General features: G+C 34.4%; 1 protein-coding gene across 1 annotated transcript; it reads right to left on the reverse strand.

Moving 5' to 3' along the window:
- Nucleotides 1–1,105: 1,105 nt before the first annotated feature.
- On the reverse strand, nt 1,106–9,525 carry LOC110756517 (Aldolase superfamily protein). The gene is made up of 9 exons (XM_021957956.2): nt 9,103–9,525; nt 7,746–7,938; nt 7,055–7,250; nt 6,696–6,875; nt 5,828–5,908; nt 5,591–5,754; nt 3,295–3,431; nt 2,596–2,711; nt 1,106–1,686 (listed from the first exon to the last, which is right to left on the reverse strand). Exons 2-9 carry the CDS (start codon nt 7,910–7,912, stop codon nt 1,438–1,440), a joined length of 1,290 nt encoding a protein of 429 aa, XP_021813648.2. The 5' UTR covers nt 7,913–7,938; nt 9,103–9,525; the 3' UTR covers nt 1,106–1,437.
- Nucleotides 9,526–15,381: the final 5,856 nt, after the last annotated feature.

Here is a 15,381-nt window from a genome sequence, read left to right on the forward strand (position 1 = left end):
CGAGTCAATCCGACCGAACCATCCAACCCAATTATAGTGGGTTGGATTGGCCTAAAAATGAGCGAGTCTTGGGTTCAAACATTCATAAAACCGCTATGTACGAGTTGGGTTACGGGTTGGAACTAAAACTTAAAAGTATGCTTAGTTTTGAGTTAACTCGACCGAACCACCCAACCCAGTCACAAAAAGTTTGGGTTGAGTTGGCCTAATAATGAGTAGGTCTTCAGTCCAAAAAATCATAAACCGCTATATATCGGGTTGGAACTAAAACTGATCCAACCCAACCCATGCCTACCAGTAATTGACCTCATCCATATGATAAAATTAGTTTACTACTATCACAATATTAAATTGCATAATGACTATAAACCAAAGCTCTCTTGATTTTTAAACTAGATTATATCCAAAGGTGGGTGACTATATTTTAGGAATAATGGTGAGTGGAAAGACATGATTCGGTTTTTTCAAATTTACATGGTGGATGGGAAGATAAGAGGGTGAGGAAATAGGACACGGGGTGGAAATAGCAGCACTCGTTTTTAATTGTCTGTAAAATTAGTTTTTTTTATTTAAAAAAAAATTTATACAAACAATGATCAAAATAATTCTAAATTAATCTATCGAGGGGGTATTCGAACTTGGGAGATGGGCTCACTACCCTGACCAACTGACCTATTCCACATATACCGCTAAAAATGACTTATTATAAGATTTTATTAACCTTATACTAATTAATCTAAGTTTAAATTAGATGTTTGGTATAAAATCTCTTATTCCATTCAATATCATCCAATCAAATCATTCTAGCATTACTTCTCAACCCTACATTCATATAGACTTAAAAAATATTCATTCAAAGATCATCTTTACAAAAAATCACTTGAATCCAATATCATTTGACCACTCAATTGAATTATTGAAATTTTAGTACTTTCTTAAAACACCGTGTTCATTAATTTTGTATCACACAATTAGATGTCAAAACGGTTTCCAATTTGTCTAATTTTTTACAAGGATGATCTATAAATGTAGACTTAAAAAATAGATGTTTTGGATCGTTGAAAAAAAATTCGTAGGGTACCTAAAGGGTGTCCCTTCAATAAAATTATTTGAGGAATCCCTCAATAGAAGAGGACTATATATAATTTTTTAAGCAGAAAATAGATTACAAGGAAGATCCCCGGACTTCATTCGTATATGTTCTTTTATATCTATTATTTTCTAGCAGAAGAAATCCTCCGCACGATTTTAAACTTTATACAATCAACGATGGCAACTTCCTATTGAACACAATATGATGTGTCTTTGAAAAAATAATTATTGCATCCAAGACTTAAAAAGTGTTTATTCCTACTGTGGCAGCGTGAAGATCATGGGCATTCCATGTAAGAACGAAGCACCCTTCTTTCCTCTTGAATAACTCCTGAAATAGCTATCTTATATCTTAGAGGCATCAGCTGTAACTCGGCTCAAGGCTACGGCAGTCTTTGAACCAGAGGGGCGGCCCAAATGCTTGCTGATGAAGTCCCCAGCCATCAAGAGCTTCGCCAAATCCACATTGGTTTTGACACCAAGTCCATTAAGCATGTATACAACATCTTCAGTGGCAACGTTACCTGAAGCTCCCTTAGCATACGGACACCCGCCTAAACCCGCAATAGAGGAATCCACTATGCTAATCCCCATCTGTTCAAAAGAAAATATTAGGGTTTACAAGTTTATTGTAACACGTCTACCTTGTTCCTGATTGAAAAATGAAGGGAAAAAAAACAATAGGCCTTGGAAAGTCCTTGGTGAAAACCCTTTTCATTTTTTGCTTTCTTGTTATGAAATATCACAATTACTTCAAAACACCTAATCTATTCCTTAAAACTAAACAAGGAAACAAGTCCCAAGGGAGGAAAAAATAAGGTGAAACAGAAGCAAGATTGCAACTAATGTTCTAAAAAATTACAAACAAAAAAGAAACATGATCACTGATTTGTATTTTTTAGGTAAATTTTAGGAGTATTTGGTATTACTTTTGCACGCAAATAAATGCGTACAACATTAATTGTATGAATTGTTCTTTAAACTTAATGTACAACAAATTTTAGCTTGATCATTGCTCGTGTTAGGGTAATATCAGTGATTATATTCAAAGGAGGGTGTCTAATGTTTGTCTATATCTCCACTGGTGTAATGATGTACAAAGAGAGGTTTAGGATACCAATAAAAAAAATTTCTCCATTAATCAATTTCTTTACAGCTTTGCCACGAGCTGTGGGGAAGCTAATTTTTTGTGGGTGCATTTCATGCATTCCTCTTTTCATTGAGAAAGCAGTGCACACAAGGGGAAAGAAAGGGAAAAGTTTTGTTGAATTGTAGTGTATACTATTAGTTGTCCTTTGGGTGGTGTTGGAAAAAAACAAAATTAATTTTGCAAACGGTTGATGTGGACTGGTAGCTAGGCTGCTTAATTGGATGAAAGTATCTTCAGTAGACAAATTATTCATTGTGGTCTACTTGTACTTACTAATTATATTCAAAAATTTTACGAAAAGATAAAATACAAATGCGACTTGAGCCAATTTTGACATGTTAAAGATGGCTTACTTGAAGAGATACGAGAATGTTTGAAAGAGATTGCCCATAGGTGTCATGGAAGTGAACAGCAAGCTTCTCAACAGGAACAACAGCCATCACAGCTTCAAGCATGGGGACAACTGTCCCTGTGTCAAAGGAAGGAAAAAACAGATAAAAAATAAGTACAAGGCCGTTTGGGGTATGACAAAAAAAATTATATATATATATACTAACAATGATTATCTGGGCATATGAAACTTCATATTTTGGTTGAAAGGAAAAATGTCACTACATAAATGAACACCCATCTTTAGAGGCCTTGGGAGCAATGACCTTTATTTGAAGTCAACACGTATTTCTGTCCTCATCCTATAATTTTTTTTATCAGCTTTCCTAATGTAGGTTAGGGATTCACTCCAGGGACTTCACACCAGAATTCCCATAGCAGGAAAGCAAACAAGAAAACTTTGATTCATCAACTAACTCCCATTGAATTACATGGGAAGTATTTATAAAGACCTATATCTAATAGGAATGGGAACGTAAACCTATTCCTAACAGAAGTAACCATAAAGACCCAAACACAGGAAAACTTGATTCATCAACTAACTCCTATTGATTTAGATGGGAAGTATTCATAAAGACTTAAACCTAATAGAAACAGGAAATTAATATGTTTTGTAGGACACAAGTAATTTGTTAATCAAAGTACAAAGTTCAAAATGTTACCAGGTGTACCAACCCCAATTGTGTCACCAAGAGAAATTTCAAAGCAGCCCATGTTGTAAAGTTCTTTTGCTACATATGCCACTCTTGATGGAGGAATTGCTCCCTCCACTGGACATCCAATGGCACATGAGACATACCTATAAACGTTAAAAACAACAAGTTAATTCGTAAAAGAACCAGCGCACATAAAATAAAATAAATGTTCCTTCCTTTATGTCTTCAAAGAAGTATTAAAGTAAGATCACCACCAAAAGGATAATGAAACTGATACATACAAACATAGAAGCAAGAGGTTGAACGGTACTTTTGTCTAACTCATAGAGAGTTCATAACCCAAATTCCAGTGAAGGCAATTTATTCATCACAACCAACATAATTAAAATTTAGCATTATCATAGGACAATAAAGTCTTATCTGCTCCAAAATTGAATTTGAAGTGAGATATATCATTCTTTTTAACTCACCAAACCAAACCCTTAATTATTAATCCTCGCCCCCAAGGAAAGGAAAGGTAAAACAAACACTAAATTTATCAAAGCCCAGCAGACCTCCTTTCCTGTTAAGGGAAGGAAAAAAAGTAGAAATTGTATACCACAACAGAAAGTTTAGTTCTGCCACTTTGAGTTGAACCTCAAGGAAGTATTGGGTGCGGAAAGCATCAAGATCTGAAATTGCCTAATCCTATTTGGGAAGGCATGTGCCTTGGCAATAAGATCTAAACATCTGATCCTTCTCCTTCATGTTATGTTGAACCTCTTACATGAGAATTTGACTCCTAACATAATGAAAAGAGAAAAAAAGAACCCTACTAAAATCAAGTCCTTGAGAGTGTTCCATGGCCTTGTCATATCATGGCCCGCACTATTATCTCCCATATTTGTATTTTTTTTTGCTAAATACATTTTCTGTAAGTAACAAGATAGCACGAGGGGTTGGAAACCAAAGAGAGACGTAAGGATGAAAATATGAATCAGCTAGTGCAATGGCAAGCTTGAGCTTTCATTTGTGATCCTCGAAGTGTTCAGCCACAATGCATCAGAACATGTGCCAAGAAACAAACGACAGCAGATGTTTGTGGCCTATCATTTCCTTTTTAAAATTGCATTGTAAAGGAAACATGTCCTGGCAGAGGGAATACAGAGATAATGTAGGACAATGCATAGGGTAGCTGGAACTAATATAATATTATACAGAAATAGCCTACAAGGCAAAAGAAGAGAGAGAGGCAGCTGAAAAAGTTTTTCATGTAAATCCTACATTAATATTGCCAAACCATCTTTTTCATTTTTTAACCCATCTGTTGATTTGGAAGGCCAAGCTAGCCCTCATGTTTCAGTTACTTAATAAAGTTTCTGTTTCTTATCAGAGAGAGAGAGAGAGAGAGAGAGAGAGCATACCCTCGCCCCCAAGGAAAGGAAAGGTAAAACAAACACTAAATTTATCAAAGCCCAGCAGACCTCCTTTCCTGTTAAGGGAAGGAAAAAAAGTAGAAATTGTATACCACAACAGAAAGTTTAGTTCTGCCACTTTGAGTTGAACCTCAAGGAAGTATTGGGTGCGGAAAGCATCAAGATCTGAAATTGCCTAATCCTATTTGGGAAGGCATGTGCCTTGGCAATAAGATCTAAACATCTGATCCTTCTCCTTCATGTTATGTTGAACCTCTTACATGAGAACTTGACTCCTAACATAATGAAAAGAGAAAAAAAGAACCCTACTAAAATCAAGTCCTTGAGAGTGTTCCATGGCCTTGTCATATCATGGCCCGCACTATTATCTCCCATATTTGTATTTTTTTTAGCTAAATACATTTTCTGTAAGTAACAAGATAGCACGAGGGGTTGGAAACCAAAGAGAGACGTAAGGATGAAAATATGAATCAGCTAGTGCAATGGCAAGCTTGAGCTTTCATTTGTGATCCTCGAAGTGTTCAGCCACAATGCATCAGAACATGTGCCAAGAAACAAACGACAGCAGATGTTTGTGGCCTATCATTTCCTTTTTAAAATTGCATTGTAAAGGAAACATGTCCTGGCAGAGGGAATACAGAGATAATGTAGGACAATGCATAGGGTAGCTGGAACTAATATAATATTATACAGAAATAGCCTACAAGGCAAAAGAAGAGAGAGAGGCAGCTGAAAAAGTTTTTCATGTAAATCCTACATTAATATTGCCAAACCATCTTTTTCATTTTTTAACCCATCTGTTGATTTGGAAGGCCAAGCTAGCCCTCATGTTTCAGTTACTTAATAAAGTTTCTGTTTCTTATCAGAGAGAGAGAGAGAGAGCATACCCTCGAACAGGAATTGAAAGCTCTTTTGCCGCACGAGTAACAGCACGATAACGAACAAGACTTTCTTCAATGCTACAATTGATGTTCGACTTTGAAAATGATTCAGAAGCTGATGCAAAGACTGCTATGTCCTTAGCACCAGCTGCAATAGCTGCTTCAAAGCCCTATAAAAGTTGATCAGATCTGTCAGAGAAATCACATGACGAAAGTCTGGTAGTACTACTAGAGATCACTTACTTTTAAATTGGGTGTCAGAACAGGCAATCTAGCACCCTCCAAATTGTGAACTACTTCCATTACATCCTTTGCATCTGCTAGCTATATATAGAAAGGAAAATGGAACAGAAGTGAGACAAGTTATACTCAAACAGTGTTCCCAAAGAAAAATCCACATATCTATTGATGAGGATCATAGTCAAAGCAAGCAAACGCTATACATATATTGTCTTCAAAGTGAAGCTGTTTAATTGAGATTAGTAATTCTGCTTTGCATATGTACCATTATTTCCTAACAAGATATTAGCAATATTGATCACAGGATGAACTTTTTAGCAGGAAGAGAAGTTAATGTTTATAACTTTAGTGACTTTAAAGTGGGACTGCAAATATCATTTCTTTCAGATATAACATGGCGTTTGATGTCTTGATAATAGTTCTGATATTAAAGGTAAAAAATTTCTTTTTTATGATGAGTTTTTAAAATGCAATTGACTACAATTTCCAGAATAGGGTAATAATGACAACTTTTTCAACGATCTCTTAAAAATTAAAACTAGGGGATGTTTGTATACTTTATCAAAATAGGAAAGTTTCTTTAATTCACTGAACCTCAGAGGAGATCTGTATTTCAAATCAAATATTCTTAAAAGAATATATGATATTTGACGTCTCTCATTATTATATAATAAATTAATGCTTATGTTGCCAAAATCTGATTCATAGAAAGGCATCTAATTAAGCTTCATGGGATTTACAGGTTAAACTGAGAACCTTAAAAACTTAACTAAGAAGATACTTATCAGTTAACTATTCCCATAAAAATTACACTTTCCAAGATAAATTTGAAGTTACCAATTCAATTAAATAACTAGTAAAGGTAAATTACCTGAGGAACCCATTTGGGTGATACAAAACTTGTAGCCTCAACAACAGACAACCCACAAGATACCAGTCTATGAATCAATTCAATCTTTACAGATGCAGATACAATATTCTTTTCATTTTGTAGTCCATCCCTTGGACCAACTTCTACTATCTTTACAAACTTTGGTATACCTCTCAAAATCTGTTTCATTCAAACAAAAGACAAATGATATGCAACCCAAGTGTCAAAATGTATATATAATTTACAAGAAGACAAAAGGAAAACTTTATCTGTTAAACAACAGATATCACGACATCCACATGCCATAAGTTAAAACAGAAGGCAAATATATCATCATCCTATTTAAGTTATTGAAGCACCTTGTTTGTTATATCTTTCTCATTGCACTTGGACTCATATTGATCTGACAAATACCATGAATCACAAATATTTCCAAATACCCTGTGATTCCTGCCTAAGCTCAAGGTCCTTTGATTGAAGGAGTCACCACGGGAAATGTCTCTTGTATGTCTTTTCCATGGGAAGGCCTCTCTTGTATATTCTTCATAATCTTCGCTGAAAATTAACATATGTTTTTAAGGTTACATTATCAATTAATCATTATTATAGTTTAGAGTAGCTAAACTATGTAAGAATATGCTCTGCACAGGTCATTCTGTGAAAGCAAGAGACAATTAGTAACTGAGAAGAAGATGAATAAATCAATTCGATCTTCAACTAAATGGTAATGGAAAAAACCAGGATCTCGTCATTATCCTTCAGACAATTTCCAACTATGTGGTCTGACCCGAGCACATGCTTACACACATGCCTGCATGGGCATACTGATGTAGGATAAAAATCTCTTACTAAAAAAGAAATCCTAATCCAAACAGGAATAAGAAAACAAACCAAACCAAATAAATTAGGAAACTGACAACAAAGAAGGAAATCTGCTCCGGAATTTGAATGCTATGACAGAATTTGATTGTTTTGTGCACATGAAAGCAAATGAATGGATAACGTACATTTTGAGTGTTTCCCAAACAAAATAGATCACAAACTACTTACTTGCAGCTATTGGATGTGCTACAACTTCTTCCTTCAATCCAACAGTTCCCCATTGCTGCATCATCTGCTCTAGACCTGCAAGCACTAGATGAGAATCTTTGAACCCGATCAATAGTGCTCATGCTAGGCAACTTGTCAAAACCAAGTGGCTCCTCCAAGCTCGACATCGTGGAAGTAGATGGAAAAGGCCCAACTGAAATTACCACAAAACAGAAGTAAATGCTCTGCTTCCTACAAACATACTTTTCTAGCATGAGACCAACAATACACCCATGAATAAATTCATCATCCTAACAGATGGCCAATGGCTGTCAAAATAAATTTTAAATATTTGAAGAAAACAACAAAAATTCAATGCTCCACCATATTTTCTAAGAACTAGAATATCATGTCTGGTAAGTGAAGAAAACAGCAAAAAACATGAAAATGATCAATGGCCATTCATTTCAGTTTAGGTTTGTTAAATCATACAATTTAACATGGTACCACTACTCTCACATAATTAGCTCAAATGAGGTTTAATTTAAGTTACCAATCACAAGTCATGTCACATCTCAACAAAGACAAGAAAACTTATGACGTAGATCTGTAAATCAGTAAATTGCAATTCGAGATCAACCAAGTTTATCTCAAATTTCATAGTTTTGCCTTTCACTGTATCCTTTCATATTGTGGCACTTCCTAGAAACATCCTAATTCAGAAAAACCCATCATATAGTCATGTTTTTCTTGGCTATTAACAATGCCTTACTGCAGATCACTCTTGTAATCTCTTCCTCTCATTTTCTGTAACTCATCAATCGTCGAAACTTCAGATACTGTATAGCATTATAATTCATTAATTTATACTCTTCAGTCAATGAACAACAGGCCAAGGCAAATGCAATCAAATAGTAAGAAGAGCACCCTTATGGCCATTGTTCAGTTGGTAAATGCAATGCAAACAACCATAGTGTACCAACTGAATTACACTGACTCCACCCAAACTACCTATCGATATTTTCCTACCTTTCCCGGCAACCAAATAATCATCAGCCAACAAACACAAAACAAAAGCTTAATTTCAGCTACAACTTGTATACAAAGCAGAAACCAAAGCATTAAAAGTCCAAAACCAAAAGAAGTAACCAAAATTAAGCATCATCAATCACTCAAAACTTATATGTCGAAACAGTAAAGGAAATTAAAACAAAACAAAACAAAAACAAAAACAAAGACCCTCTGTTTGGTTGGCAAGAAAACCAAACCCAAGCACAGCAATTGTCGATAAAGCTACAAAATACAACAATTTGCTATCTTTTTCCAATATTATATTCAGATAGATATTCAAACTTGTGGGAAGGAGAGGCAAACAGACCTGAATTCCTTGAGAGAGGAAAGCGAGAATTAGGGTTTCTGAGAATGGGAACAGAAACCCTAGGATTTGGGAATAATCTAGGCGCTATAGTTTGCAGCAAGAGAGGCAAATTCTATCGGTGGTTAGATGGAAAGTGTGAGAAGAAGAGAAGGTGACGAAACGTGACGAAGTTGTTTAAGGCAGAAGGCTTGTTAGATTAATTAGATAGGTTGGTGGACGACGTTAAATTCTAAAATTCAATTCTTCTTTAAGATCACGCCTGTCCTCCTTCTTTTCTTTTTTTTCTTTTTTTTTCTTTTTTGTATTTAACGTTTTTATTTTGGTTCTCAATTTTCTTTCTTGTTATTGGAGAGGCACACATGAATTTGAATACATCTCTGTCATCTCATCTCTGTGTATGTGTGAAGGAGAAGGGCAGAGAAAGAGAGGTGGGGGGAAGGGGGGTAGGTAGTTTTCAGTTGGAATTTGGTCACATTATTTTAAATTTCTTTATTGCGTGGCCTTCTACAAAGGAGAAATCCTTGTACGGTACCCTTTTCTGCACACTGACAAAACCGTCGCAAAAAGTTTTGGAGGATTACGTGATTATTTTATATTTGTTTTTTCCCTTGAAACGAATGGACCGGGTTGGTCTGAGCATGACACGAGTACGGTCTGATTAAATTAGGCCCGATACGACATATTCCGTATCTTTGGTATGTTTAAAGTCCATTTATTGAAGGGGACTAATTTTCCTCTCCCTTTTTATCCCTTTTTATTCATCTATTTTTCTAAACAAAAAGGAATGTAGGTGAATAAAAAGGGAGTGGAAAAATCATTTACCTTATTAAATTATAATTATTTTATAGTAAATAATACATAATATTATTATATTTATAATTTTTTTGTGCGGAAAATAAAATTACAAAGCAAAACCTCTCGGACACGTAGGTCCAAAGAAGTTGAAAAATAAAGCATTTGAAGAAGACAATGGCAACCTAGGCTCCCACAACCAAGATGTAGAAAGTTTGTGACGCACAATCTGCTCAGGCTAGATTTTATGTTTTCCATAATTGGATGGGGGAAGGTACAACCTATTTATTAAAGGGAGTTTCACTAATATACCCAAAATAGAGGCTGAAATTATAAAAAAAAACCCCACATAGAATGCACTTTAGAAACACACCCAAAATCCATTTACTATATAAGAAATTAGTGTTAAAGTTCCTATAAATTACAAGACTACCACTGATGCCCAACAGAAGAAAAAAAAAAAAAAAACTCAAAAAACACCCAAAACAAGCCCAACCCAAATTTATAAAAAAGCCCAAATATTTTATTACAACACAAAAATGTCTAGAAAACCGTAACTACAAGCATGCATCTTCATTAAACAATCTCTGCAAAACGTCAGTTCATTTCATCATCTTCATCATTTATGCAAACCGAGCACGAAGCTTGATCTACTTTCAACAACCAACATCACAAACTAACCTCCACCTACAAAACAAAGACAAAATTTCAGAGAACAATTTTAACAAGAAAAGGCTTCAAAAGTAAGACATTTAAAAACCAAACCTTTACTGTAATGTTGATTAATTGCTGTAAAGTTCTAGTATAGGGTAATAACAGTATTTTAGATTCGAATCTATGACAAAATCTTGAAACTATATTGGATTTTCATTATTGAACTAATTGCATAGGACTATAAAATAGTCGATTTCCAGCAACTCAAAAAAGAAAGAGATATTTAGTCATATACTTATTCTTAACACTGCTAGTTTACTTTCATGTTGATTAATGACTGTAAAGTTCCAGTATGGGGTAATAACACTGCTTGTTTCATCTGAAATCCTATTTCGAATGCATGTCTACCACCGTAAAGTTCCAGTATAGGGTAATAACACTGCTTGTTTCCAATGAAATCCTATTTTGAATGCATGTCTACCACTATAAAGTTCCAGTACAGGGTAATAACACTGCTTGTTCCTATGAAATCCTATTTCTAATGCATTTCTACCATTGTAAAGTTCCAGTATAGGGTAATAACACTACTAGATTCTTCTGAAATCCTATTTCTAATACATGTCTACCCCTTGTAAAGTTCCAGTATAGGGTAATAACACTGCTAAATTCCTCTAAAATCCTATTTGTAATGCATGTCTAACCCTTGTAAAGTTCCAGTATAGGGTAATAACACTGCTAGATTCCTCTGAAATCCTATTTCTAATGCATGTCTACCCTTGTAAAGTTCCAGTATAAGGTAATAACACTGCTAGTTTCATATAAAATCATATTTCTAATGCATGTCTGTAAAGTTCCAATATAAGGTAATAACACTGCTTGTTTCCTATGAAATCCTATTTCTAATGCATGTCTGTAAAGTTCCAATATAAGGTAATAACACTGCTACCTAACAGCAAATTATAGTTGACTCAAAAACCAATAGTGCATAAACAGAAAAAACACATATACTCAGATTCAATTGAAAAAACATACCTCAATTAATATGATAACTGAATCAAATATCACAAATTTGTAACCACAGCTCAAACCGAAACACAAAAGCAAATCCACAACCAAACCGAATTTGAAATCAATCCAAATTATAAACAAAAAGAAATTAAAATCACAATTTAAAACTCAAACGAATATCTAAATATAAATTAGAATGAAATCAGAAAATCCAATAGCTTATCTCCAAATCGGTAATAACAAAAATAAACATATAAAATAAAGAAGAATTGGATCTACATTTCAAATTTAAACTCCAAAACTGCAAAAATTATGAAAACTTAACCAGCAACTTAATTAATCGAACATGAAATCACCCAAATCAGACTACAGTAAAATCGAATATGAATTCACATTAAAAAAATCAAATACCTCAAAATTGCAGATCGCAAATCGAATAGGATTTTATACTGAGCCATTTCATCCCATGAATCCGCCAAGTCATTGTCCATTCACTCATGTTGCAAATCCTCCAAATTTTTCACAGATCCAGCATACTCACAGCATACTAAATTTAATTTTCCTTTTCCTTTTCCTTTTCTTTCCTTCATTTGTCAAATAAATAAATAAATAAATTATTTTACTATAGAAACATACCTTTGCAAGATTGACGTAAAAGAAGAGTGGTTTCTTGGTATTGGAAACTTGAATTCTGTTCTTCTTCGGGGCGATACTGCAACTCTCTGCATTTGAACTGTCGATCTCTTGCTTTCTCGTCACCTCTCTCTCTCTCTCTCTCTCTCTCTCTCTCTCTCTCTCTCTCTCTCTCTCTCTCTCTGAGAAAATTCATGAATTTGATCGGCAAGGTTGGAGAGAGAGAGAGAGAGAGAGAGTTACTTGAGAACAGAGCTTAGGATTTCATCGTCAAAACTGAGGTGGAAGAACAAAAACTGAAAATTGGGGTTGAAGATGAAAATGAGAGACTGGAGGACGTGGATTTTGATATGGTGTTTATTAGGAATTCCAATTTTATGTTAAAAGGGCAATAAAGATATTTTATCTTCATAATTAAATTAAAAAATATACAGCTGTTGATTTTTGGGTTTATTTTGGGTGTGTTTATATACATTAAATAGTATAGGGTATTTTTATAGTTTTATGTCTAGAAATGAGTATTTAACTAATTTTCTAATTATTAAATTGGCTGACTCTAAATTTGTCGGGCCAGTCTGACACTGGCGGTTTGATGTCTCTTTCAACCCCGCACATCAAGTATATCCATATTGTTCAATTCCGTTTGAAAATTTTATTAGTTTATTGACGTGAAACATATATGCATATCAATCATAATATCCAATAGATATGAAGTAAATTCATTTGATTAATCATGTATAATTATTCATAGGCTTTGAGATTCGGAAGGCCATTAAACCCTATATATAATGAACACAAAGTTCTTTTAAGAAAATATATCCAATCTAGTGGTATGGATCTTGTGTAGTTGGTCATATGTTCAATACTTGTTTTGGACCACACAAGTGGGACTCGAATCCACGCCTATATTGAAATTCAAAGTGCAACAAATTCACGAGAGTCACAATTATATATATATATATATATATATATATATATATAAAATATGGGTAAAATAACCTTTTAAAATTGAGGGTTTTGTGCGATGACACCACTTGCACATTGTGAAGACCGTTCCTAATACAACATTAGAAAAGAAAAAGTCATTAAACTTGGAAAGTTCTATTAGAAAGAGACTAATTATTTTTTCTTCATAGCTAATTGTTGAAAAAGCCAATGATATTGTCAAAAGACAAAAGGAGGAAATTTCTCCGGATCGATAGGAAGCTGAAAAAGTTGTTGACAATAGCCGAAATGGTCAAACAGGGAATTTGGCCATTAGGTATACTGTTTGTTTGTGGTTAATTAAATTATCACTCTAGAAGCTTTGAGTTTTGCAAGTTGCCGTGTCAATTCTTCATTTGGTAAGTGGTCAGGTCGGCATTCAAGTCTCTTAATTCAGGAGAGCGAATGGAATAAGAAGCGCCCAGAAATTGAAAGACAATGAACGGACCAGAAAAAAAATAATAATAATTAAAGGACATCAACCAAATGATGACACGTTTATGAACAGCGTGAGGCTCACAATAACTCAAGAAAAAGGAAAGAAATTGACGAAAATTCAATATTCAAATAACATTTTTTTTTAAGTGAGCTTGCACTGCAGCCGCCTTCCCCTTAGGGGTGGGTGGCTTTCCCATCTTCCATTTTTCTCTCCACATCTCCCTTTCTCTTTTCCTAGTTTTCTTCCCCTCTCATTTTCTCTCCCCAGATTAGTTTGGATTTTGGGTCCTTTTGCCCAGATCTATCTGGATCTTGTCTTTTGTTTGTTTGTGTGTTTTCCATTGTAGGTCCTTGGTGACTTTTGTTGTTCTTGAATGTGTCTTACTGTTGCTGGGATGGCTGCAGTGTGGTGTTGTCGACCCAGCTTTTTTATTTGGTTTTCGTTGTGTTTTTGAAACAAGTACTGCAATTCACCGTAGACCATGATTTTGTTGCAACTTTTGGTCCACTCACATGGATTTTGCTCCAATTCAATGTTTAGAGTTGGAAAAGTGATTGTTGCCGGTTTTTGTGGGATCAAGTTTTGCTTGTGCAAAATAAGAGATTTAGCCATGTTATTAGCTATGAATGATGAATACCAAAACATATAGTGCCGCTCACCTAAGGACCTAAAAATGATATCCTGTTAGAATCAAATTCATCTTAACTACACGATTATATTAAATTAGATCTAACGCCCTAAAACATACAACTTAAATACGACAATAAAACTGTCTTTTTGCTCTATAGATTATTATCTTCTCAATTTCATTCCGTTAATTTCTAAATCAAATCTCTTCTGAATTAAACTTTGTTTTGTGTTTTGCTTTTTTTTTTTCCTGAAATAAAAAATTGAAGAAAGCTTTATACTATTTTTTTTCCTCTATGGAATTTATCCTAAACCCTAAATCAACCTCTGCACGAAGTTAACCAAAAATAATTTTGCAATCACTGAACAAAAATTGCTCGAAGAAAAATTAAGAGCAAGGAAAAAAGAAAGAAGCCTAGAACATTACACTTATTATTTCTGCCAATTACAGGCAAAAAGTTGAAATTAGGTAAGAGACAAAGGAAGAAATGACCAGATGGGAGAGTTACCTTTGCAAAAAAAATAGATCTTAAGAAAATGGTAGGTTGCGTTGAAGAGAACACATTAAGGAAAATTAAAAAGTTAAAAACAAAAAGAAAGAGAAAAAAAGGTTAGAAGAGAAGGGAATGAAAGATAGGGATAAGCTCTATAAAGGAAACTCAATTAGAGACCTCAAAAGAAAAGTAACCAACAATGAGAGAAGAAAATCAGATTGAAGAGAAAACATATCATATGCTGCCTTTCAGTTTCAGAGATGGACGAGAGAGAGAAGTGAAAAACTCTATAGAGTACCATGGGTAAAAAAAAAGTTCATGGATTTATGTTTTAAAATATTGATAGTTGTTGGATCTGATTTAATATAATCGTGTGGTTGAGATGAATTTGATCCTCACAAGATCTCATTTTTAGGTGAGCGGGACTGACAATATATAAATGTCAATGCCCTACATTTAATTTAGGGGTAATTACATTTTTGGTCAATAGGGTTATGGTCGAATTTAAATTTAGTCACCGAAATTTCAATTTTCCGATTTTGGTCACTGAGGTTAGCATCGTTAGCAAATCAAGTCCAATGGGCAAATTCCGTCAATTAATGCTCACGTGTTGCATGAATGCAGGGGCATTATTGCATTCTCACCCCT

The sequence above is a fragment of the Prunus avium genome, chromosome 4 (genome assembly GCF_965620075.1).
Source record: "Prunus avium chromosome 4, drPruAviu1.hap1.1, whole genome shotgun sequence".
Taxonomy (NCBI): Eukaryota; Viridiplantae; Streptophyta; class Magnoliopsida; order Rosales; family Rosaceae; genus Prunus; species Prunus avium.